The 26,869-nt window shown below is 43.8% G+C and overlaps 1 protein-coding gene across 1 annotated transcript in view; it reads right to left on the reverse strand.

Moving 5' to 3' along the window:
* fbrsl1 (fibrosin-like 1) overlaps positions 1-26,869 on the reverse strand; it is a 287,043-nt gene that overhangs the window by 67,787 nt on the left and 192,387 nt on the right. The window contains exon 6 of the mRNA XM_053420416.1: positions 26,655-26,684. Within this exon, the coding sequence (XP_053276391.1) occupies positions 26,655-26,684 (30 nt within the window). The remainder of the gene's footprint in view (positions 1-26,654; positions 26,685-26,869) is intronic.

Below are 26,869 nucleotides of genomic sequence, written 5' to 3' on the forward strand. Positions count from 1 at the left end.
ATTGATGGAGCAACACTTCGGCAGTTGCCCAGACTGAAGACACATTGAGGTCTACTATGAATACTGAGCTCCAGCCCAGGCTCACATACAACATGATCTGGGCTTTACACAGTCAAAGCCCTCCATCCTTCCTTGCATTGTCTCGCCTGACAGATTGAGGGATGTGAGGGAGTCGGGTGCAGACAAAGGCATCTCCCGACTGGCCCATTAGCTGGAGAGAGCGATGTCCAGGGCGTTGGAGCATGTCCCCTGCTCTCAGGTGGGGGCTGTTTTATTAATGAGCCAATCGAACGGGTGCAAGCTGGGGGCTGGTCGCCACTGACTGGATGAAGCACCTTGGGCGGCCAGCCTGGTGGGTGAGTATGGCTGGGAGTCAAAAGACCAATCGCTGCATGGGCCCCAGCCAGTAATGTACTCCCTGGCGGCCCTCGGTGGAGGCACATTTGACAAATGGACTCCTTTAGCAGAGCTGTGCTGGGGGGATCTGGGTCCTGGGTGTTAGCTCATGGCTGGTTTACCTGCCCACCGCCATGCTCGCTTCTTCATCTGACCGCCTCCCCTGAGTACAGACAGCTACTGGCTGATAATGAGGCCATGTACACATGAATGGATGAGCCTGGCTACGAAAGACACACAAATGTGCAAGCACACAGACACTGAGCCTGACTGTGCTGAGAAAGTGCTGATGGGCTGAGGTTGTTAGTAGCATGTGGGAATTATGTAGTTTGAACCACTGCTATGATTGATTATTATGGAAAAATGTTAAAGGAACCTAATGTAAAATGCAAAAATTAGTATTTTTCATAGGTGGATATTAACATTCGATAAAAATAACAGCAATTTAGAAAGATTTGACAAATTAATTCAATCCTGATTTCAATGTTTCGCATAATGTATTTCTAAATCAGAAAGAGACAGGAAGTTGGTGCTTTTGCATTTGCATCACACTTCCTTTCCACAGATTAAGCTTGTGCTGATATTTGTCGAGCACAAAGAAAAATTAAACAAAAATAAAAATCTTTAACGGACTTTCTTTCTTTTGGAGGGCAAACAATCTCTTGTTTTCTAGTTTGGTGGCAGATGCTGAGGCGGGAGACAAGCAGTACGACAGATCAGGATGTGTGCAATTGTGTTTTCTTCGTGTGGTGCAGGATTGTGACAAATTCCAGAGCAAGTCTCTAGTGAGTCCCACTGCTTTGGTGTCAGCACTGAGCGGCTGTCTGCGCGTGATGGAGCCGAGAAGCGCTGAGCACCGCGGCCTCCCTTGGGATGCGTGCCGAACAAGATGTCGCCTGTCAAGCGGGGAGCATTTGAAAATAAATAACATCAATGATGATTTCAGTTTACTTGTCACGAGCGTGTGCGCTTTGAGAAGTGATGCCATCACTCTAGCGGGAATGCAATCCGCCCCCCCCCCCCCCTTCTTCAGAGACAGGCCTTGGCTTCTAGACGCACTACATTTCCTATTCAGATTCAACATCAATCTGTTGTTGGAGGCTCCAGATATCAGTCTTAACAAGCTGCTGGGCGAGACGTGTGCAGTGATCATTCATTAGAGTCACCATAATAACTGTGTGCATCGCTCAGTAGGCTCTTTCTTAATCTTTGAACATATCTGCTTTCAAAGGGCACAGAAGGTTATTTATTTGACCCTGGATAACCTGGATACATATGATAATATGCGGATTATGTGCCCTATATCACGCGATTAGAACATAACATTTACGATTGACTTGAAAAGTGATACAAATGACTCGTTGCTTTCTGGGAATGCGTATGTCTAATCTAATCTGTGCTATATAGACTTTTTAAGGGAAATTCAAAGCCTGAATGCTCCAAAATCTAAAATGTCAAATGGCAGGACAAATAATTACAGTCTGATTCCAGAACAATTCCAAAGACTATTTATTAGCCTTGACTGGAACTCAGTTTGTTCAATAACTCAAAGCGATAAGACAGGTGAGACCATTCATCACATACCCAAGTGTGTGTGTGTGTGTGTGTGTGTGTGTGTGTTGTATGTATGCATGCCTCTGCACTCATTTGGCCTCAGTACTTTGGAAGGAAGCCCAGCAGGGGAGCCTGAACCGATTGGAGTCTCAAAAAAGACCAAAGAGCACTTGTAACACAAAGAGTTTCATCTCAGCTCCTTAAGGAGAACCATCTGTTGTAAGGCAGGCTTTCTCTCGCTCTCCCTCTCTCTCCGCAGCTCTACAGTCGATCGTAGGTCAAGAGCAGGAAAACAAATGTGCACTGTGCACATGTGTCTGTCTGTCTGCCATTCCTCCAGCCAGAGATTACATATCAGAATGTTCTTTTGGCAGCCGTGCAAAACAGAGCGAGAGGGAGAAAAAAGGTCCCCAAGGTATGGAGGCCAGATCTGACTTCCTTAGAAAGGCATCATAAATTGTTTGCAATGTGTTCATCTTTTGAAGACTGGGGCTCATCTCAAGTGGAAACTGTGAGGAGGGGAGGTGTTGGAGAATATACAGAGGGACTGGATGAGGTGAAGGAAAATATGGGAGACTGAGGGATGGATGGGGGGGGGTTGAGCATCTGGGTTTCGCTGTTGGCTGGAGGGAGCATCTGAACAAGCTTGTTCAAGTCTCGTTTCTGTTGTTCTGTGGCGCTCTACCGTCAAGGTCACCAAATCCCACCTGCTCATGAACACTGGAGCATGTCGCAGCAGATGTGAGGAGATGAGGGAGCTAAGGAATATTCACCCTTTCACACACATAGATACAAATTTCTATGTACTATAGTACTTTTCTATCACATCCCATTCACACAGTAAGGGTATAGCCATCTGGGCTCGGTGTCTTTGGCCAAGCGTATTGACAGGTGGAGTAGAGAAGCCAGAGTTCTAACCAACTACCTTCAGATTAGTGGATGACCCACTCTACCTCCTGCGGCACAGACGTGCATTTCTATCCATCAGCATGTGAGTGTGTGCCAAGGTCTTTCATCAACCCACCAACCCCTCCCCATCTTCTTTCCCCCTAGCTGGTCTGCACAAAGTGAATCAACCTCTTGCTGTGCACCTCAGAGCCACAGGCTTCTAATGCCTCCATGTGTTTCCCTCTCATTCAGCACATACAGTATCTGCCTTTGATTTGAGGCTGGTCTGAGGGCTGATCGATCACAGTTTAAAGGCCCCCTAATCAGCAACAGGAAAGAGGAATGAGTAAAATCATACATCATGGCTCTCTGGCCGGCTGCTAGCCTTCTGCTAGTCTCCACGTTGTGCTTTCTCTCTCTTTCCCCTGTCACTCTCATGACTGGGTTTGATGTCTAGAAACAACCAGAGGTGCTAAGAAAAATGTACAATGCCTCTCATGCAAATGATGGGTTCCTGTTACAGAGCAATGTGTAACATATATGTCAACTTCATGTGACTTACAGTAGCAGTTGAACTATTCACAATACCTAAACACAGATGTGACGTGTATCCTTCAGATTAATGGCCTCTGAGATACTGCATGCATTGAACAAGCAAATGAACGAGCCCTTGGAGAAGGGTTGATCTGTAGTTTTCCTCACAATGAAACCATCAAGAAAGACACAAGAAGAAATTAAACATAACTCATGTGGTGAACCTTGCTTCCTCCAAGGCAACTCACCTCGGAGAAATGTAGCATAATCCATGAAAGGCAGAGAATTAGGGGAGTGAAAGAAAAGTAGCAGTGAGAAAATGGTGCCTAAACCCAGAAAACCTTCTGTCACTTGCTGCCCGGCTGAGCTTCTTATCTATGCCTTCGTAGATGGAGTCATGTCGAGAGCAGAGAGCAAGAGGGAGGGTTAATGAGCAGCATTGACTGCTATCAGCTTCAACAGTGCCCGGGCCCTTGGCCTTTATAAAAGAATCATATCCTTTCACCCTAATTAAAAGGCAATGGGTGACCCCTCTGAACCTGTCTCCTCTCTCTCTTTAACAGCCCCCCCATCCCTCTCCTCACTTTCAATCTGTCCATCCAGTGATTTATTTCCCCTATGTCCAGGTCTTGAGAGAACGGTAGACTGGAACTACACTTTCATTTATATATCTACACCAAAAATTAAGAGAAACAGGGGTCGCAAAACAAACATGCTTAACAGTCACAGGAAGGCGCAGTAGATCGATCTCTCGGATAAGTCCATCTCGCCCTCCTCCCTGTCTTGTTATCAACCCCTCCACTGTGTCCGATCATTCTCACCCGTTGTGGGATTAATTGACTCTGTGCTGTGGTGTTGTGGACTCATTGCTTTTGAAGGCCATCCTATCGGGTTACTGGAGAGAGTGGGGAAGTGGGGAAGTGGGGCCCTCTGTCCCTGAATTCCCCTGCATCTTACCGCCATCTTTGTGTCTCTCCTTTCTTCAAAACAAGATGCAACAAAATAACCACAGCAGGCATTATTAATGAACTGGAATGGGTGAGGAGGGAGGAGCTCATTTCTTATTTATGAGACACTAACCAACTGGCTACCTCCCTGACAGTCCTATTAATGATCTTTAGTGGCCCTCAGGCCATTCCATCTCCTCTCTCTCTCGCTCTCTGTACCTGTCTGGCGCCCTTGCTCACATCCTTCCAATGTGCTTTCCCCCTCTTTGTGAACCCCCCCATCCTGGCCTTTCGTCTCTTAACATGGGATTGAGGCGGGGAGGGGGAGTGGAGGGCGAGGAAGGGAGGTGGTGCAGACCTGTAATTTGTGCAGGGGATTTAGACATTACAGGGGGAAAAAGGGCTCTCTTGGGACCAGGCAGTTGATCAGCCGTGGCCCCGGTGGAGCAAGCCAGACAAATAACAAATGACAGCTCTGTGATTAAATCAAACCTTCTACTTTAAGTGTTGAAGTATCTGCCTGTCACTAACAATCTAGGGCTTGTTAAAGCTCCCATCCCCTCCTCCCCCACTTAAGAGCCCTGCATCCCTCCTGCCGCCGAGTCACATCAAGCTCCCATCCCCTCGTCGTTCTCAACCCCCCCTCTACCTTCCTCTACCCCCAAAACACATCAATCACACAGCTCCCTCTGGACACCCTCCCATCTCCTCCCTCCATACTCTTGGCTAGCCATCGCTCTCAGGAGAATGCATGAAGTGACACACACACACACATTCACAGACTCCTATGAGTGAAAAAAAATCTCCACATACTGATAAAAGAAGTGCTTTAGCCCGACATTTAGAAATTCATGCAAAATAGATGCAATGGTTATTGCAGCAGAATAAAACAATGAAATTATCACTATAAATCTGAAACCCACAGTCAAGCTTTATTGCACCACTGAGAGTCATAGCATGCAAACCAAACAGTATGGTTATGTAGTTCAATAGCTGCATATTCTACGATCTCACAATGGCTCTTTTCTTGACAAACCAATGTGAATATTCATCAGAGTAAGTGCTCATTAGGGATGGCCACTAAAACGATGCCTGATTTAAAAATCTTTTCTTAGAATTACTGGCGTATACTACAGCAATTTGTAATCATGTTGTACTAATGAGATGCTGTACATTCAGTTGCCCGGCTTTGGACTGAGCAAGATCAATGATGTTTCTGTTTATACTCTGTAGTTCACAGTGATGAGCAAAAAGTGACGTCTTTAAATCACAAATGGAACTACATCTTTGTATTATACGATTCAATGCAAAAGAGGTGATGAAACTGAGCTTCAAGATAAAAGCTATAACACAACCATGGGATATTTGTGTTTGTGAAAAAAGGACAAGCGAAAAAATCACCCTGTGTAATTTACCCCTGAAAATAGAATCCAAATATTATTCCTTCAATGGCTGTGCTGCACACCGAAATCATTTACCTCGTGACTACACACACATGAATGAAAAGCTAACAGTGCCAGCATGGACCTAGCCCTGCAACTCAAAGATATAGCTGTAGGAGCTTAGCATATTGTGACGGGAAAGGAAAATGATGGCAACAAAACAGGGTGACATTTGGACCCACTTCAAATATAATGCTACTGAGCAAAAATGTGCGTGTATGGTACTGTCGGCTGAAAATAAATCACAGGGAGGAAATCAAAAACCTTTTGAGACATCACAAGCACCAAACAGAAAACTTGGACAACGTTATGTTATTAAAGCTTTAGACTTAAAGCTTTAAAGATATTAAAGCTTTTGTACTTTTAAAGCAGGACTAAGCCAATAACTAAAGGCAGTGGTGCAACATGTATTAGCATATAGGTACCTCCACTGAACAGACAACAGCTAATCTGGCTAAGCTTTTGCATTTTTTGTTTGTGTTTTAAAAACAAATGTGTTTTTAATATGGTGCCCGTGCCAAAGCATGCACAAATTATTCGCCATGAACATTTGATAGTCAGGTCTTGTTGATTTTGGGTCCATGCCAGCTACATGTATGTTTGCAATAGTGATTGGTTATGGAAATACACAGCATATTTATAAAAATTATTATTTATTTCTTAGACTGGACTGTCCAGTGTTCAGAAAAATTGACTAAAAATCAAAAGGATGAGAATAACTTATTATGACTACAACTAACATAGACCATAGATCTAAGAGAACTCATGAGTGAACTCATGGACAATCAGTGATGCTGTTGTAGCCTACTCTTTGTGTCTTTTTTTGGATCCACGTCCTCTATGATGATTAACTACACAACCTGTTGTGGTGAGTCACAAGAGAATCTTATGACATTAAAACATGGCACAATGCGCTGCTCTCCTACCTATCTATGGGACCTTTTCACACAACATTAAAGTCATTGCACCTTGCAGCCACGAAAGCTGCCTACATCAGGGACCAACGTACTGGAAGTCAAACTGGGGCCACTGGGGGAAGGGTTTGGGGCACTGCAACATTTATGATTTTCATCAGACCCAGCGCTGCAGTCACTGCTGGCCTGACTCTATTAGTAGTTTTTATTGTCTACTGGGATAATGGAGACGACATTAACCCCTGTGGTGATCCCATATACTCTTAACATTGAAGCCAACAGTCCCTGGAATAGCAAACATTTACAAGTGCCATAACCAGCTCAAATGAATGGAGAACGGGAAGAGCTCACCCAAAGAAGTTACCTGACCTTATAAAATGTCTGGCTGCCCAGCTGCTCTGCTGCCTGTTGGGCAGGTTGTTGATGTCTGAACAGGGACATGATTTAAGGCTAAATTAGTATTCATCACACCAGTCACAAGCCATTAATCTAATATCCCCAACATGAAATGATATGCAAATTGCTGCCCATTGTAATGCTGCACCATGTGTCAGTGCTTCAAAATGGCCACTGCTACATTTGCAATCGTAAGTTCTGCACAATGAAATAAATATAGGTGCCCTACCTGAGCTCCTTATGGAAATTTAGCTGATCTCAAAATATCTGGAAATACTTTGAATTCGATTTGACAGAGATGGATATGTTCAACATCAGGAGACAAACTGTATCTTGTAGCTGCACAGAAGCATCATCAACTAATGTGATTTACAAAGGCGTGGGCTTGGAGACACTGTTCACATACTGTATATGAGTGGTGTGTTAGTATAGGTGACACCCTGCCCACATTGTAGAAGCGTTAAACACCACAGACCTGAAATATGTCGGTGTAATGGTTTGGACTTTGCTCCCTGACGGAGAACAGTAGCTGCATTCAGCTTGGATCCAGCTGGTTACATTGAATTCCAGAGGTCACAAGCGGATGAGAAGTTTCTCTGTTTTCTTCAATCATTTTTAGTTATTTTGTGAAAGTCTACAGAGGACGAGTGTTTACTGTAACACTACTGTAAGATTTGAGAGTGGAATATCCCAGTAGCAACCCCAGCTGCCCATATTCTATTTACGTAGTATTTACCAGTTTTTTTCTATTTATTAATGCAGTTTTAAAGTTTCCACTTTGGGCCCTGTAAGACCATTACAATTTCCAATATTGCTAAGGGACTTGTGTTACTTCTGAAAATTTGTTTCTCTTAAAATCCCCAATCTTCATTCAGCACACTTTCTTGCTTTATGACTGTTTCTCAAGTATGGTGGGCATATTGCTTTTTTTGCTTCAAAAGATGTAACCAATTACTGGTGTAGGTGTTATTCCACACTTCTAATATGCATATAGGAGTGTCCGTTTAAAAAATAGTTTTAAATGTTACGAAGACCTTGTCTACACCACTGTTATTTCTCCTTTGTTTTAAAACGCCTCTGTCCACACAACCTTTGTTTGACAAAATATCTCAGGCTGAACACAAAAAACAACAAACACTCAAAACAAGCATGCCGGGGCCGTAGGGAAGTCTACATCATTGATTCGTCAAATATCAGAGGAGAACATTATCGTCCAAGTACTATCGGGCAAGGCAGACGCCTGCGAATGGCGGTAATGTAAAAATTTTAATTAACTTAGTCGCACTAACCAAAAGTAGAGGAACCGATATATAGTGTCTTTGTCTTTGTTGTTGTTGTCACTGGCACATGCTCATTACACACAGCAACATGGGTAATGCGGAAAAACCAAGCTGTGACGTCATTATTTTCCCCAACGCTCAATTTCACACGTACACAAACATCAATTGATAAAAATCTCAGTTTTAGTGACTTTTGTTTGTTTTGCAAAATATCAGCATTAGTGTTGACAGGACATTAATCTGTTCAAAAACAGAATCAGGACAGGCACCATTTCAAAGGAAAGTGGATCAGGAGATGTCAATCATTCCCACCTGCTCCATTGCACTGATATGTGCAAATTGCAGCACCTGGGAGCCGCTCACTAACCAACGCCACTTTGAGAAATCTGGCAAAACAAATTGCAATTTAACACATTTCCACCCACATCATATAATGTGAATACTAGTGCTGTCAAAAATGGCCAAAGATTAAAATTGATTACTCTTCCCCAAAAGCACAAACTGTAGGTTTAAAATGTGTGTGTGGAGTTTGCATTTTCTCCCCACGACTGCTTGAGTTTTCTCCAGGTAGTCTGACTTCCTCCCACAGTCCAAAGATTTGATTAATTGGCCACTTAAATTTGCCCATAGGTGTGAATGTGAGTGTGGTTGTTTAGTTTGTCTCTGTATGTTGGCTCTTTGATGGACGGGCGACCTGTCCAGGATGTACCCCACCTCTGGTCCAAAGTCAGCCGGGATTGCCTACAGCTCCCCTGCGACCCTCACATTATACGCGTATCGGTAATATATAAATGGATGAATGGATAGAGGGATAGAGGGATAGAGGGATAGAGGGATGGATGGATGGGTGTCCTAAAGAGGGTCAACCAATACAAGAGACACAATGCTTGTATAGATATATGTATTACAACATAAAAAGTGCCTACAGATTACTGTGTAAAAGTCAAGAGGTGGTTGTATGAGTCGAGTTCTAGACATTAGATCATGCTCATAGTTGAATGCAAATTTGAGGGCTGGTGCTGGAAGTCTAGGCTAACTTTGGTTTACTAAGCCTGAATATGACTTTACCTTCAGAGTCTAGTAATTTCTCGTCTATTGAACAATATCCAAAGTATTTTCCGAAGATGGCTTTTAAAATTGCTTGGAGCGCAGATCATTCTCTCTGCTTCTGACTTGGGTTGTGATCCCTCTGCCATCATTACCGCACTGATGTTGTTGAATTATTCACTCATTTCAGCTTGACCTACATTTACTTTTCAATCAATGAAAGTGACATTGAGTGACTCCTGTCCATCATGCAGTCTAATCAGTGCAGCGCCTCAGTCCCATGCCAGAACTCATGAGGCAGACCGCTGCAGCGGGGCGGCTTTTTCTCTGCAATCGAATATTACTTTCCACAATTGATTGCCAGTTTTTTTTACATTGCGATTATATTAATGCATTTATATCAGTGTATGGCTCTTTAATGAATGAATGGACAAGCTGGTTCATCAAGAAATAGTAATAGTTGTGCGATTTCAACTCTCAGAGGCCATTCAAACCATTGCAGAAGAAGAGTGTACAACAAGATTGCACAATTAAAAAAGCTCCAGCCAATCAAACGTCAAACATTGAAACATAATGTAGAAAACACAATGGAAATATGGCATTATGTTTGTTTCATGTATTAATTTAGGGAACATAAAAGTCTTATTATCATTACACAAAAATACTTGCCTCGCTTTTAGGTCAGTGAGGTGACGTCACGATTTATTTACCGCCTGTTTTAACCGGACTGCTACATTTTGCCTTTATAAACAACTTTAAAATGCTTCCACAATTTAAAAAAATCGGAATTTAAAATAGGAAATTAAAAAAGTTCATAGATATCCAACAATAGTGTGTCTTTGTAATGCTGACTTTGTCTCATATCTACTTTTATGGGCATGAAACCATCTGATATAAAGTGGAGAATATCATTTTGTCATTTAAAAGACATTAACAGATACACAATAGTAAAACACATACCACATAAGTTCTAAATGTATTTATAAAAACTTTTTCAAATAGTATGCACCTCAAAGTATTACTGTTTTGAGTATTAGATCGCTGATACTACATTCATTGCTGAGAACTGAACAAGGATTCACACTCACTCAAGACAATACATGTTTGGCTTGGTTGCTCAGTTTTTTGATACTTTCCACAAAAGAATACGAATTTTCTAAAACGTGGATGTGAGATATTTGGGTCAAAAACACTCACAACTACTCTGTCTATTTTCAATATGCCTATAGTAGCTGTTGTTAGTTTTCATTGACAGTATTGATTTGGCTGTACAAAGAGTATCGATGTGCTGAAGATGAGTGCACATGCCTAAGGGTGAACTCATAAAAGAATGCATGGTCTTCAGAGGTTACCAATAGAGTCAATATTGCCTTCACTGATGATTAGCTATAGACAGTGAAATACCAATACTGAATTATATTTAGACTCCACCGGTTAGAGCTCTCCATCCGTAAATGGTCTAGCATGTAAATCTAGCAAAACAAACAATATACCAAGACAAGGTCTTGGTATACCTCACTGTAGTAAAAGGACACCAGAGGACAATTGTTTCTGGCGGTGTGCCCGGCTCTGAGGCTGGGGCCAGGGTCTGAGCTGTGTCGGGGAATATGCCTGGTGACAGATGCTCGGGAGACACGGGCCACGGCAAGGTCCAGGGAGAGCAATTAGCACAAACAAAGCGGCTATGTCGTTAGCTGGTCTTTATTAGCTTCAGTGATCAGTTCAGAGGCCATTAGTCTCCTGTGATCAGAGACTTCCCTGGTTGGCTCAGCCCATTACTGGTGTTTGTGATCATGAGTGTACAGTGTTTCATTGTGGCGAGACCCGAGATTATCATTAAAAGCAAAAATGAGCTAGTTACTGGTGCTCATTTCTGATATTATGGATGTGATGCAGTTTAGCGATTACACGCCGAAGAACATCATAATATTGGGTGACATTCGAGAGCTGATAACAAATCATGTTAGTGTTTGGATTCCTCGTTAATTGCTGGTCTTTGATGATTCTGGCATAGAAAAGATAGACACATGGCATGTATTAGCATAATCACTCGATTTATTGAAATGCTCCATTTTTATTGCTTCCAATTGTTATCAGTCTTTCTTTTGATGAATAATTTTAGAGCAGCTGTGGCTCAGGAGGTAGAGCGGGTCGACCACTAACCACAATGTCTGTGGTACAATAAATTGCTCTAGACAGTGTGTGTATGGTGAGTGAAAGAGGTGCTGTGTATGGAAACATTGTATGATTGTGACTTCTAAGGTAAATTGCTTTGAGGGATTGTTAATAGTTGAAAAGGGCTGTACATTGTTAAAAATACATGTTTTTTTTTAACAAAATAACTTAAATAAACAAATACATATACTTAAATCTCCTTTACTACAAAACAAGCAGATACACAGAGGCCGCCTTCCTGTCTAATCAAATTGGCACTTTCAGCCGGATGTCTCATTTCTGTCTATCAGAGCTGATCAAAATCTGTGTCTACTACAAAGTCATTTGACCTGGGAGTGGACGCTGATTGAATCCATTCCCGTTGCAGACAAAAGCCAGATGTTAGTGAGCCTTATTAGGGTTTTTTGATATCAAGATTGTTTGAAAATCGTCACAGTTGTGGCACTAAATCTTTCCTGTCCGCCACTTAAACCTCTCAACACTTTTCTTTATATAGTTTAGTGCTTTGTCTTTCAGTTATGTGCGGAGTTAACTGTCTCACTGCTCAGGTCGTTGCTGTGACCTAAACAAAGTTATATGCACATAGTGGGCAAAGAGAGACAATTTATTGTTAACAATCAATAGCTAACTACGTGTTAAAAATGACATGTATATGACAAAATGCAGCAGTCGCTGTCTGTTATTCCGTTTTTTTTTTTCTTTGTTTCATGTTATTTACTTATTTTCACAACTATTTGAACTACCTAGCCTGGTGGGAATGTAGAACAGAGCGTCTTGCTCTGTACCTTGTGTGATATCATGGGCTGGTGGGAGGCTCCGAGAAGTCTTCTTGTGCAGCTTTCTTCTCTGTCCTGAGTTGCATGCTGGGAAAGAGCTGCCCTGTGTGCCGTTCCTCTCCTTTGCATGGGCCCTGAGAGACTTCCCTGCTAATGTTCCCCTCCTGTTTTACAGCAGTACTTCCTGGAACAGCCCCCCTACTAGTCATCAGATGCTACATTAAGGGAGCACTCTGAAGTCTTCCTTCACCACTAAGGGCCCCTGATAAATAACTTATGGGGAGAGGATTCAAAACATCTCTCCTATTACTAGACTCGATTCATTTTTTACAGTCCCCCGGGCCCCCCATCTGTCCTGCACTTCAAACACATCTGAATGCTCTGAGATACTTTTCCTATTTCATCCTATGGGATTCACGTGAAGAAGGTAGAGGAAGAGGGGAGGTAGGGATGCGAGGGGGATCGTGTGGAAAGGAAAGAAAAAGGAATATGACAGAGCCAGGAGCTTTGAGCAGCCGAATGTGCCGAAAGCATCTCTCCCATCACCTTCCCTTCTGACTATTCTCCACGGAGGGGAGGAGATAAAGCGTTTCAAGGAGAGGAAGGAGGAGGGAGCGAGGGATTTGTGGTTGAAACGTCGTGGTCAGGCTCAGAGCTGCCACTCTCTGTTGAATTATAACACATCCAACAACTCAGCTTTTTCTCATTCACAATTACAAATTAGTCAATTAGGCTGTCTGCTGCCTGTCCCTTCTCCTCTCTGTGCTGGAAGGGGATGTTTGTGTGTGTGTGTGTGTGTGTGTGTGTGGGTGTGTGCGTAGGCCCACAAGGATGGGCAAAGGGAGGAGAGCAGATGGGAGGGGACCTTTCCTGGGAGGGAGATGGCAGTTTTCAAGTCACATAATGAGACAAACAAGCAAACCAACAGTTGTAATTTGATGTGATGTCGACAGTAATTGTCTTTGATGCTGCTGATAGGTGTGAGGGTGGAAAGGGGACGGCAGGTTGGCCTTGAAGTGGTAGTTATGGAATATAAATTGGGGCTGCCTGTTCGCTGAAGGGAGCACGAAAAAAAAAAAACAGGGCGGCATTTTTGTGAAGCAGTCACAACAGCGTTTTAGCCAATCAGCCTATCAACCTAAATGGATTTTAAATTAGCGCTGAGGGCAGCGAGAGCCAACAATATATCTCAGCTGAAAGGAGTTCGCTCTGTGGGGAGAGAGCCATACGTGGGACATGTATGGATTTTGATGGAGTCAAGATGGCTTTTCACTGATCCCTTTTATTGAGACCATGACTTTTCCCCAGCTTTAGAATCAGGCCTATTCACATTTCAGACAAATTCAATTTGAGCTCCAGATCAAAGATGTGCGTTGGACCAATTTAGTATGAGGTAATATTAACTGGGGGACAGTTATTCAAAAAGTGACAACTTGATTTTTACTGCTGTAAATCACTTAAAAATGTCATTATTGTGCCCGTTCCTTTAATGAATCATCGGGACTTCTATCTAACATGTGCGTTTCTCAAGCTTCCAGCTGGCACCTCTGAAGGGGAATTACTGAGCAAACCCTTGTCTTGCCACATCTTCTCCGATGGGCCTAAAATGACCTCTCTTATTGCAGCATATTCTGTTGCAGATGACTATTCATACAATTTGGGCTCCAACTTGGTAGTCGACTCACAGCTAGTCCAACTGTTTCTCCCTTCTGGCCGCTATTGCAGCCAGTTACTAAATGTCAATGCCCAGATGAGTATTCCTGCCTTGAACGGTACCCTGTGGATCTAGGTGGAAAGCAGAACCTTGAATTAATAAGGCTGGTCTCGTTTTATCACTGGGAGAGTAAAGCTAATGAAATCATGCAGGAATTAAGTTGTTTAAGGGCTAAGTTCTGGTTCTTGGCAGACGATAATGAGCATGCTATGTGGGAAGCCCCCTCCAACCCTCCTCGGCCTATATCGAGCTACCAACATTGCTTTCATCCAGACGGCCTAAAAAAATACGAAATAACACGGACACAAGCAAGTCTTTCAAAGGACAAATACGGTGTGGGGGGTTTGGTGGAGCAAGGGTGAACTTAACAAGCAGGGTTCTTACGGATTTAAAGGTACAGCTAAAAATTTATGGAGGCATGTTTGGACGGGGGCCACGGCGAACAGCTTGGCCAGCTGAGCAACATCACAGCGGGACGCCTAATAAGCCCTATGCAATTTTTTACCCCATATTTTATCAATAAAAAAGCAGTTTAAACAGCCTCCCCCGAACCGCAGCCGCTGCACTGCCTGCCATCTGGAGCCCTCTTTCATTTTATAATCCAACTGTCATTAAAATGCTTCTTGGCAGTTTACAGCTCGTTCCCCCTGTGCAGATGTGGAAGCGATCTTCAGACGGGGCCCTCTGATCAAAGTGTTTGCTGCTGTCAGACGGAACACTTACCACCCTCGGGCTGCCCTCCAGCCCTATCCGGACTTAATGCCTCTCATTATTTATTTATTTCCACACTTCTGTATTTATCAGGTGCACCACTCCCAGCAGAGTGAGGGTCAGCACCAGAAGCTGGCAGAGGTTGCCTCGAGGTTACAGAAGCGGGCTGGTGACTCGTGGAGGTTGCAGGTTAGAAAAGCTGTTAAGGTGCTGTTGGGCAAAGCGAAGCAAACCTTTCCAAAATAAGTACTGGAGTTCACATTAGCTGACAGAAGATGGCTGAAAGGAAAGGAGAAGGAGAAAGCCAAGCCACTCAGTCCGACTCCCCCCCCCCCCCCGACTGTAGAGGTATTATTTTTGGTGACTGGCTGCAACTGGGCTGAATTTAACAATTTAAGATCCAGACACTATAACAGATTACGATCAAATTTCCACTCAGAAGCAGCTATCTATTTCCAATCCAAAGCAGTCACTAACATTGTGAGGATGAACTGGCACCACTTGTGCCCCTTACTCAGTGGAGTATTTCATCTATAAATGTGCTTATGAGAGTGACATGTTTTCAACACAATGCAATGTTTTTCTGTCTGCCTGTGATTTACCTGATTTCATTACCAGCAGGAAGTACAAACACAACAACCCTCTAAGACCGAAGCAGGGAGCAGTCACTCACTAATGATAACTATTATTAAAAAATATTGTGACATATATTATTGCCAGTCAATAACAGGAGACAGATAAGAGCTTTGTAACCTGATAACATGAGCATTTCTGGCAGCAGTCACAAAGGTGATGGCAGTGAGTCCACCCTTTGGCACCGTCTCTGTATCATATCACACTGCCACATTCACTGTGTGCACACGCATGACTTGCAGGCTGCCCGGCGACCCGCGGCCTTCTCACTGATGTGGCGTGGCGCACATGGCGTTAATGCTCCGACCGGGTGTTGATTGAGCTCCCCTACAGCCAGTGACGCATGTTGCCTTTGTTTGGCAGCCGTCCCGGTGTAAGAACTGGAGCCATATTCCGCCTGTCAGTGCCATGTGTTCGCTCTCCTCACAGCACAGCGGCGGATGCCACTCAACCAACGCCACCCCCCTTCCTCCCACCCCCTGGCATCTCTGTGGGCACCCAAGGCCTAGCAGGTCTGCACTAATGAAGTCAAATTAATTTAATGGATGCCCATGCCGCCCGCGTCTGTAGTGCTTGGCAGGGGGACAGGTCTAATGCTGGTCTTTGTCTGTGGTTCCAGACCACATACATATCCGAGAGCTGCTGCACTTCTTCTGTGTGTCGGGCCTGAATCTGACAAGCATGACACCGTCAGTTGTGCCACTGTGCCCCGCATGACTCAGACTTGATCTTCAGTGCCCGTAAAAACAAAAGTGGCAGGGAGAGTTCCACGGTTAACTTCGGAGAAAGACCAGGTGTGTCTACTAATTAAAGCTTGCAGAAAAGACGAAGGGAAAATAACTGGCAAATGAACATGAATGACAGCCATCGTTAATACCTGCTCCCCGCTGCCCCCTGAGCCTAAAAATCCCCCTGTTAACTTTTATGAAGCAGCCTTTGATACAATAATTATATTTTTTCTCCTGTAATCTTTCAAGCTCTGTACCTTTTCCCCTGGCTGGTGCACATCAAAGCAGGATGGTTCGGTGCATAAGGGACGGCAGAGGCAGGGTTTCTGGCTTAATTGAAGGCAGCTGGCCCCTGTGTGTGTGTGTTTGGGCCTGAGCTCAGCCGGCTCTCCAGGGTTCTCAGCTTTCCACATCACATACACATTCGCCCATGGAAAGTTCCCTCCAGAGCCCAAGTGGGCCTGCAAGGCTTGAGGTCTGGCAGTCGCAAGCCCGTCCACAGGCATCCGAATGTTTAAATTGACTTGGAGATGCTCAAGTGGTTAGTGAAAGAAAGATGGAATACGTTTCTCTCGGTGGGTGGGAGAGCGGCTCAGACTCAGAGCTCACTTCCTTTATTGTCCATCATCACTATTACGAGCACCGCTGATGATCCTTCCCAAAAACAGGCAAGGTTGTGAAACTTGGCTGCAGTGGGGCATTTTTAGAAAATGGAGACAAAATACAGAGCCTCAAGAAATAACAAAGGCCTATGACTTCATGATTAATGTGTGTTGATTTTCCTTAAAAAAATCTCTATATAAAACATGAATGGTGTTCTACATTGCTGACTGGCTCCTTTGTCTGAGCAGGGAATTGAGGCTCTCTAAACATTCGTGTTGCAACCACAGCGGACCTAAGCTCCATTTAGTACTGATGTATTCACGGCCAAAGAGGAAGCAATGCTTCTTCAGGGAAATATTATCCACAATGGCACTGATTCCTAATAACAACAGGGAATTCTATATTTATCCCTGATTGCATATGCCATTTGTTGTGGAGGAAAAGCAAGTCTTCTTGCATTAGGACGTCTTGAGCAGACGAGCCAAGGCAGGGACAGACACTAGTCTTGGTGCGCCAGCTCTAAACGCACACAATGTCTGTCTTGCATTTCCAGCCAGAGGAAATGTGTAAGTAATTACAGTCCAACCATGTTTATTGAATAAAAACCCACTTAAGTATTATGTTTATACACAATCAGAAACACTCAAATCTTACATCTTGCACGTACACAAAAACATTTGTGTCTTTCCTCCCCCCTGTCTTTAAACAGACCATATGCACCCAATATGGAGTTAATTTTACTTTTATTACTCATGTGGAAAAATTTACATAGTGCTTGGATTGTTATTCAAACCCAGGCCACTTCAAAACAACGAATGGTGTGCCATGCTGCCTTAGAGCCCAGTGCACACACGCTGAGAACAGGGTTCATCAGTTTACTTGCCTGTGTAACTTTGTGTCCCACAGTTATGCCCTGGGTAACGGGTTATGCTTTACTTGCTATTCAGTATTAGCACTCATGAGTTGGAGTTGCATAATTGTTCTGGACAAAAATACATGTCCAAGTTTACTCATACAAAAAAGAGGTTCAGCGTTGGTATGGCATTCAACGCATGGATACCTGATCTAACATTCCATTCCAGTAAGTGTTGGGACTGGGCAATAAAGTGAAACCATTTAAATCAAGATGACTCATCACAACCGAGTTCTCCTATTGAACCGCTTTTCAAAAGAAGCGTCCATGTTCTTCATCATCTTCTTCAACCACTAGGCTGGAAAGTGTTGCATGCGGAGTCGATGTGTACAGTTAGCACGGTCAGATATTTTGGGCTGCACGTAAACGTCAACATCGGAGTCTGTGCGTAATCTAGACATGGGATGACAACGCCATTGTCGTCACGAGGTCCATAGCCAACCCCAGTGGACTAGTGGCACCAAACTATCTATTCACCTTTAGAGTCCATCATTCAAAACATAGAAGTTACTTCAGACTAGAGCATGTTTTATGTTCAGTGTTAATGTTTTGTGATATAATTATTTTGGAGGGTATATGATGTTATACACAGGAAATGTATTCTACGTTCATATTAAAAAAAAGAGTAAAAAGAGAGAGTCTTTCACTAACAGCAGTACCATCAAATATATTGTGTCTGAAAATAATGAAATGTACAATAATTGTCTACAATACAGTGAAGTATTCTACAGATACATCCAGGACCAGTCAGATGTAATGTGGCTCCACACTCACACTTCTCAAATGCTCCGGTTTGATATGGCACGCCACACTGTATCTATCACTGTATCACTGAAGTGACGAGCTCTCGAGCAGAAAATTGTGCAATCGAGCATTTCACCTGGCCGTCGCTGAAAACTCTCAGGTGAGACAAACAGCCGTTTTGAGGGCGGCCGCCTCTAAAAATGGATCTGGTCGAGGTGGAGGAAAAACACATACCGAAACGTGGTGTTCATCCAGCCACTCAATAACAATAATGGCACGCTGTTAAACATGGCTGAGTGGTGACAGGCTTTTCTCAAAGAGTTCGCAGGGCACTGGTGTTTTTTCGGAGACAGATGGGGGCGAGGGTGTGTGTTGTGATTTTAACAACAAAGGGACAACTATTTGTTTTATTAACAGGCCCTGCCAACACCAACAGCTTCGCAGAGAGAGGAGGCAGTAAGTGAAAGAAGATTACAGGGTTGATGCCATGCTATGTTTTCACACCTCTGTTCTGAGTGGCTGCTGTGGCTTTGTTTGCGGCAACCCTTCTATTTTCATCTGCCATGCCAACATCATCGCTAACCTTTGAGAAAGAATCTGGACCAGGCTATTGTGGTGCCACATCGATGACGCCACGGCGATGTCGACTGTCCCTGCTTCGCGGTGTGACATGCATCGCTACTGACAAGCCGTGTTTGCTGATGTCAGTCGGCTGTCTGCTGGCTGGCCCCGCAGAAGCTCCAAGTCTTTCTCTGTCATCACGCCTCTTCTTCCCAACATGCACTGGGGCTGGGTTTCACCGCTGAACATGCCCTTACACTCTCCACCCTGCAAGCTCGCACACACAAACCCACACAATACAAACTGCTAAGACTGAGGGCGTCCTTCTTCACTTCAGAGACAAATCCACACATGCTCCCTGAACACCGCATACTTGTGTGCTTAATGCACAACAGATGAATGGCCTCACGACCATGAAAAGAAAGAGGAAAAAACATAAGCCTTCCCACACAATTTGGAGCTGACCAGAAATGTTGCAAACAGCTCAATAGAAATTAAAGGGATAAATGTTTCCAGGTTCATTGTAACAGGCAGATGTGCGGTACATCATAAGGACACATGACGGAAACATGTTTATTCCTGGCTCATCTCGGATGCCACAAGTGCTCATTACTTTCTTTTAAAAGATAATTACAACATAAACCTGACTTAAACCTTGAAACTTAGTGGAGGCCATAAATCCGAGCGTTACCAAAATTAGGCGGTAATGATTCATCTTTTAAAAGTTTCTTCAAATTTTTCCCAACCTTCTTTTTCATGTGTTGTTCTTTCTTTAACCAAAAAGCAGAAACTGGAGTAAAAAGATGAAGTGCCATGACTGAGAAAAAAGAAGAGGGAAAGAGGGAGGGAGAGAGAGACAGAGACAAAAGCAAGAGGAGAAAAATGACATCTCCATATTAAGGCCTGTGTTGCCGGTGTCAGTTCTAATTTCACAGTGCCTGTGGGGAGCCGAATGCAACCAGTCAGCTCTGGTCTCATCTCGTTCCCTCCTCCATTTTGACTCGGGGCCGACGAATCCCAGGCTGGGGGGGAAAGGAATATTACTGGCAAATTGGTTTTAGATTAAAGGAGGTGGCGAGGCATTCTGCTTTCTCAGCTCTTTCCCAGGTGCACTTAATCTAATTTCATTAAAGAGATGAGGACGAATGATCACTTGTGTCGAAACATTAAGCCCGTCCATTTTTCCCGTCCATAAAACAAAAAAAAAACGTTGGGGTGTCAGCGGCCTGGTGGGTGGCCTGTTTGTTATTGAATATGATGATGCTCAGAGACCAATCTGGATCTTTCAGAGCAGCAGGGGATGTAGCAGGGGTGGGGGCATACCTACATGAATAAATATATATGTGACAATATGTTCTTCCTTTTCCAAGATTTGCGACAGAGGCAGAGCAAAGCCTGACAACGCTGGTATTAATCGAAAGAAAGCAGGTAGTAATTAAAAGAGTAAAAGAGTGGTGGTGTTAACGGTTCCATTTAAATCCTCCCAGCAGGCTTGTTTTTTTGTTGCAGATGCACTGCCGGCTTCACAGGGCGCACCCGCCAATACATCAGCTGGGAGGATTCCACGAGCTGACGAGCCATTACCGATAAGCCGGCAGAGACGCTCCGACGCAGTGATATGGCATTCATTCTGCACACAGCAGAGAGATAAGGGGGTGGAGGAGGAATTAATGTGTCAATCAGAGCCTGTGCACTGCCCTGGCAGATGAGTAGACCCAAGCCATAAAAGAGCTCATAGACAGGATGTGGTAATGGTCCTCGGAGACTCCCCCGGAGACAGATACACTCTGCTTGGCAAATATGACCCAATAGAATTAACCGACCTGGGTGTCCTCCGCTGCGGCTATCGCCATGCAGCAGTGGCGGTGGTAATGCACCTTACACGAGGCCGGCGTGTTAAGGGCTGCATGAAATACAGGCGGCTCGTGGTAATGTTTCGCGCTCAGACAGACCACGACTGTATTATTTGCACAGCCGAAAGAATATAGAGGTAACTGGATGAGCCTGCGAGGACGGCAAAGTGGGGCCTAATGGAGATAGGATGACACTTCAGGAGAGTGCATGAACAAACGGAGGACAGATAAATTCCACTCTGTGTCTGTCTCTGCCTCTCCAATGAAAGAAAATGACCGTCTTGACTTGGAGTACCTCAGACATGTCAGAGGTTGACAGGATTGGGTGGTTGATAGATGACAGGCGGAGCAGGGGGGGGCTGGAAGCTGATTTTCAACAATTGTAGTAGCTGAAAAAATGCTTTGAACACTTCCCGGTGTTATGTTTTTGGAATTGGAATTTTCAGGGCAAAATACATACTGATAAAACCCCAGTTCAAAAAAATAGATGTTAAAGCAACAGTAGGTCGTCTTCACTTAGTTACTCTGACGTATCGTGCTGGAGAATTACTACCCGCTTTACAACATACGTCACACACCAACAGCCGGAGCTAACAGCTAGCTATAAGAGGCAACAAATCAGGACAGTGCCACCAGAGAAACCTAAGAGGACATTGTCACAGGAAACAAAGAAGGAAGCTAGAAGAGGCCGTTGGATGCAGGACAGACCTGGTGTTGTTATTGGACAAGTAAGACTTCACTTTGCCTGTTTGCTTTGTCTTGTGCTGTTCTGCTTGCTTGATATTCGGTTGTGTAAGAGAAGTTGTGGACTCGCTACTTTGACCCTTTTCAAAGAGGTTTAACAAGTTAACCAACCAATTCCATGTGATTTGATACACATCATGCTCGGACATCGAGAACTGCGTCGGCAACTTGCTTGCTGTGTTTCACCGAATATAAATCACTGTCATTCTTTTCATTATGTTTCTTTTTATCTCCAATTTCACAACAAATAAAACTAAAGTGTCCACCTTGTCAATAAACATTCAAAAGAGGAATAATACCGAACCAGGCTGTATATTAAATAACACTTCCTATTCACAAATATGTGATAAAGTTGTGATATGCTTATTACACAAGCGTTCATATTTGTGAAGAGCTGAACAGTTAACACCTAATCTGGGGCTTGTAAGAACATTTGAATCAACTGACAGTCACACATGAGACATGAGGTGTCTCAAAGTAGTTGAATCAAGAATAAAGAATAAATAATGCTCCCAGTGTTACAGGATGGCCTCAGACAGACACAGTCCTTGTATTGCAACTGGTAAGTTCCTTCATGAGCATCTCATTTAGCATGGCTATTTACACACACACCAAGTGCTGCTTCAATAACAGCAGAGACAGCCCCGGGGCGCAGACGGTGCAAAATCAAGGCTGTTCCTTCTAGAAACGAAATCGCTTGCTGAATACTTGTCATTGTGAGACATCATGTAATGTCCGACAACATTCGACAGGCCTCTCAAGGAGAAAGGCCAAGGATCAGGACGCACGCAAAACCCAGATCCCCATCGCCTGTTCCTCGCAGGCTGGGCCGACGTCTTCCCAGCTGAACTGGAGGTGACCCGGTGATCTCCAGAGAATTCAGGTCTGACGTGTGGTGGAGACACATCGCTGAGCACCATCACCGGCGTCGCCTCGGAACAGGCGGGCCCTCGCGAGGCGCCCCCCCCCCCCCCCGATCTGCAGCGACTCCGCTGTTGCCGCGACGACGCGTCACTTCTGTTCAAACACAGTGTAACTGATTGCACCCCGAGGGCACACCTGGAAGCAATATTCTAATTACGTTAATCTGTGAAATCCCGACAATGTGGGTGTTCAGGTGGCTGCTAATCTGATGTGAAAGGACGCTTTGTTTTCATTGGAGAGATACGCGAGGAGCTGGCACCTGTTTCGGGCGAAAACGCGGCAGAAAATTATCGCTGTCGAGTTCTCCTGAGTGCGGGCAATTACAAATGACAGTGTTTGTCTTCCTCCTCATGGAACCCAATTGTTCTCCCTCCCTCCCTCCCTCTCTCTCTACCTGTAGTGACGGCCTGTCAGAGCATTTCTCCCCAGTCCTCTTGTTTCCTCCGCAAAATTTGATACGGATGATTCGTAACTCTCATCACCTTCGTTATGATAATGTGTGTTTCGGAGGAAATGAAAAGGTCAGCGCGCCGCTTCAGCCTTTATCCAGATGTTCTTTTTCCGTCTCTCTCTCCCGCGCTCCCGCCAGATAACACGTGCAGCAGTTTTCCAAAAATTCCACAACAGTGAAACTTGTTTTGGAATCATGCTGTTGTTCGGTCCTGTTTCCTGTCGGCCACGGAAGAAAGCTTTTCTTTGTTCAATACCTCTCCTCCTGGGAGCGCAGCATTACCATTATAACAATAGAAAATATTAAAACTTACCTTTGGGCATCTATTTTTACTTTGATAATAAGCTGTCAAACACATTGTGGTGTTCACATTGTATTTGACTGATGACGTGTTGCTATGTTAGGTGTGGCACCGTTTCCAATTGTTTTATCCAATGAAGCTGTTTTGAAAGGGATATCATATTGGCTGCTTTGTATTGCCTCTCATAATATTTCCAAATAAAGTTCTAAATTTGTCATTTAAAGGGTTTTCTGAAGTCTTCTCTGATTCTACAATCTTGTGTGTGTTTGCATTGAGGTTTTTGTGTTCCAATGTTTGTGTCTTGTCACATGCTGCTCTGCTGATTTGAAGATAGCAGCAAATTAGGAGGAATATTTGGGACTATACAGTATTTATTTTCTATGATAGTTCTGTAGTTAGCTTGTCTGAGCTTTGTTACAAAAGGTTCAAGATTTTTGCCTTAACATGCTAGAGTTGAGAATAGAAACTAAGAACCGAGAGCAAAGCTTGAAGAGACAAAAAAAACACAAAGTAAAGGATGTAGGAGTGAAAGTCAGTAGTTTTACACACTGTAGCTAAGGAAACAGATTACTTGGCTGTAACCTTGGTAACATCTTTCTTGTTAATGTCCGCACAATGGCGTCCAGACTTTCCCGGCACTTTGATTTTCACATTTGATGAACAGGGCAGGAGATGCTCTGGTCACATGCTTTCACAACAACAGAGAACTCTCTCAGGCCAGGGGTGCTGCAGCAGGCAGAGGCAGGACGTTATTATGAATCCCACCGCAGAGATCACATGTTTTTGTCTTACAGCACATTGACACCGACATCGGCCTGCATCACCAAAAGCTCTTGAATCTTGGTGTCTTTCCAAATAGACATCTTTGCAGTCTTCTAAATTTATGGCACTCTTTTTCTTCTTCAATCTGACATTGTTTTCTTCTGTTTTTTCAGTTTTGCTTCCTTCGCATGTTAGAAACTTCATCAGCTTGCTTGCGGTGAATCCCCCGCATTATCGCCTACTTTATTCTCACATGGGCTCACTCTGACATTTTATGAACTACTAGTTCTAAGAGGACGGAGGGAGAAACTCTGGAGAGCATCCGCGGCAACTGACTGGGACATTTGTTAGGACATTATCCAGAGCTCGGTACATGTCTGAAAGCAGCTTTGGTGATTACCTTTTTCCTTTGCATAGTATTTTGCTGCCTTGGTTTTTGGAATTCACATCAACGGTTTAAGTGTCATATGTGCAGTATTAAAAATAGTTCACTTACAGTGCACTGAGTATGTTTCCCTCAGCCTCAATGCATTGGAACATGGAATAAAAGTGGGGTTAGTAACATGACCTTGGTATTTTTCATGTATTGCATATACTGCAATAACTCTTATGAACCTGTCATATATTTACAATGTAAAAACTTGTGTTTGACAAGCTAAAAAAAACACTTCAGGACTTAAGTGTGTGAGAGGAGAAGGGTCTCAATGGACATCTGGCTCTTGACAGTGGGCTGCGTAATAATTGGTACAAAATTCAACAAACATCTGAAAACTTGGCAGCCACCTCTAATAGTCCACCACGTCTTGAACTATATCCCTGTCCACCCAAACAGCCAAATATAGCTGCTGCCAGGCCCCAAATATGGAGCTGTTTTACTGAAGAGAGTGAAGCCAACACCTCAACAGCAACGTCTCCACTAAACTGCCAGCGGATTGCTTGTTTTTTTTTTTCTCTCGTGTTTCTTTGCGTTGTGTTGTTTAGTGTAAAAGTACCAAACTTTGACACATTAAATGTCAAATTGTATGACATTTTGTAGAAATGTTACAAGTCTCTAGTAACTAATAGAGCGGGAGGGAAAACAAGGCCCTGCTAAAGAAACACCGCGCGAGCTTCCCTTCCCTCGCTACCCCCCACAGTGATGCCAGGGCGCCGTATGGTGACTGACAGGCCCGCTACGTCGTGTCAGCTAGCTAGCGCCCTCGGTTCCTTCCCGCTTCAATGAAGAGATTAAAGCCTATTGACTTGCCAGGCTACAGTTAATGCAAATTGGGCCTGCTATCAATGTATTATTTATAGGGAAGAGCAGCAGACATTTCCACAGAACTGGGAGCTAAGCTTACAGGAGATTAGGCATGCTATCTCATTCATTTACCAGGGAGTAATTGCTAAACTGTGGAGGAATTAGGAAACGGTTCCCCGAAGGCGTTTCATCTTGTAACCAGGTGGCTGCCATCAGCCAACCACCTCCAAGCCTGTGATAAACAAACACACAGAGGTGAAACTGATAGACTACATCTGTCCAATTGTCAAAAGCTTAACTCCTGATGACATCCCGGGTAGGACATAAAACACCCTTATGCCTCTTTTTTTTTCTGAAGCACACGCAGGTGCTGGTGCAACCTGCAGTTCTCATTTTCCAAGTCCACTGACGACTACTGAGGAAACATTAAGATTACACTCAATCACATTTAGCCACTGAGTAAAACTAAGAAATGCTTTCAAAGCTCATAGACCTCAAAGAGTGTCTCATAAACTGATTCTCAGTTACTTCATCTCAGCCAGAACGGAAACAGCACAAGTGAGCAGCTGTCCCTTCTGCTTTCCATCTCTGATTAGGTTAGGCTTGTGGAACCGCGTTGTAAAACACTTTCTAATCAACTTTGTTAAACAACCGGCTGTGTTTTCTACATTTTACCTTCATTTTAGTAGAGAGACAGGAACGTGTTTGAGGGACTGAAACATAATCAGCAACGAAAAGCTCTCAAATAATGATACTCAAATGATAACAAGGTCAAACTGGAGATATAGTATTGCTTCTAAGGATATAACCGGAGCAAACAGATACAGGTGAGTAGCGATTCAATTAAATACACAAGCATGCACACACGCACAGCCAAATGATCCACACGAGATCTATTACGTTTTGCATTGACCACTGGTAGTCGAGTCACAACTTAGAAGAACCAATCCGGTCAGTGAATACACACTTTTCAAACTAAATCGGGGCTAACAGCGTTTCCAAACTTCTCTGTTTTAGGAGCTCAAACCACTGGGGTGTTTTAAAACTGTGTGGCTGCAGCCTGAAGCTCAGTTTGTTGCATCTGCTGGGATCAAGGCTACAAGGCAGATTCAAGACATATTCACACATAAAATGCTCCAAAAATAATAGGTGGCATGTTGCTTTATCTTTTTATGCTGCAAAACAAAAAACTAAACACTGAAAAACCAGCTTCTACCTGTACCACATTCCCCTTGTCACTTTCTTTCTCTGGAAGATGCAAATGATCAGGATGGCAAGTGTGTCTTTTTACCTCTCGTCTTTTTTTCCCTGCTAACGGCACACTATGACTGTCTCCCTCCTTTATTCGAGAGCTCAAATTTGTTATTCACAATCTCAGCCATTTCATGTGGTGGGTGAATAAACACAGGAAAAGCAGCCTTACCTTGTCGTCAATGTCACTACCGCTGTCACACTGTAAAAAAAACAGAGACAGAAAATATAAGGAATTATTCATTTGCCCCCCCACCACCACAAACACAAACACACACACACACACACACACACACACACACACACACACACACACACACACACAAGCTCATAATCAGTGCAGATGTTATTTTTGTGTGCAACCTCTCATTCACTCACAGCTTTCAG

The sequence above is a fragment of the Pleuronectes platessa genome, chromosome 4, assembly GCF_947347685.1.
Source record: "Pleuronectes platessa chromosome 4, fPlePla1.1, whole genome shotgun sequence".
NCBI classification, from domain to species: domain Eukaryota; kingdom Metazoa; phylum Chordata; class Actinopteri; order Pleuronectiformes; family Pleuronectidae; genus Pleuronectes; species Pleuronectes platessa.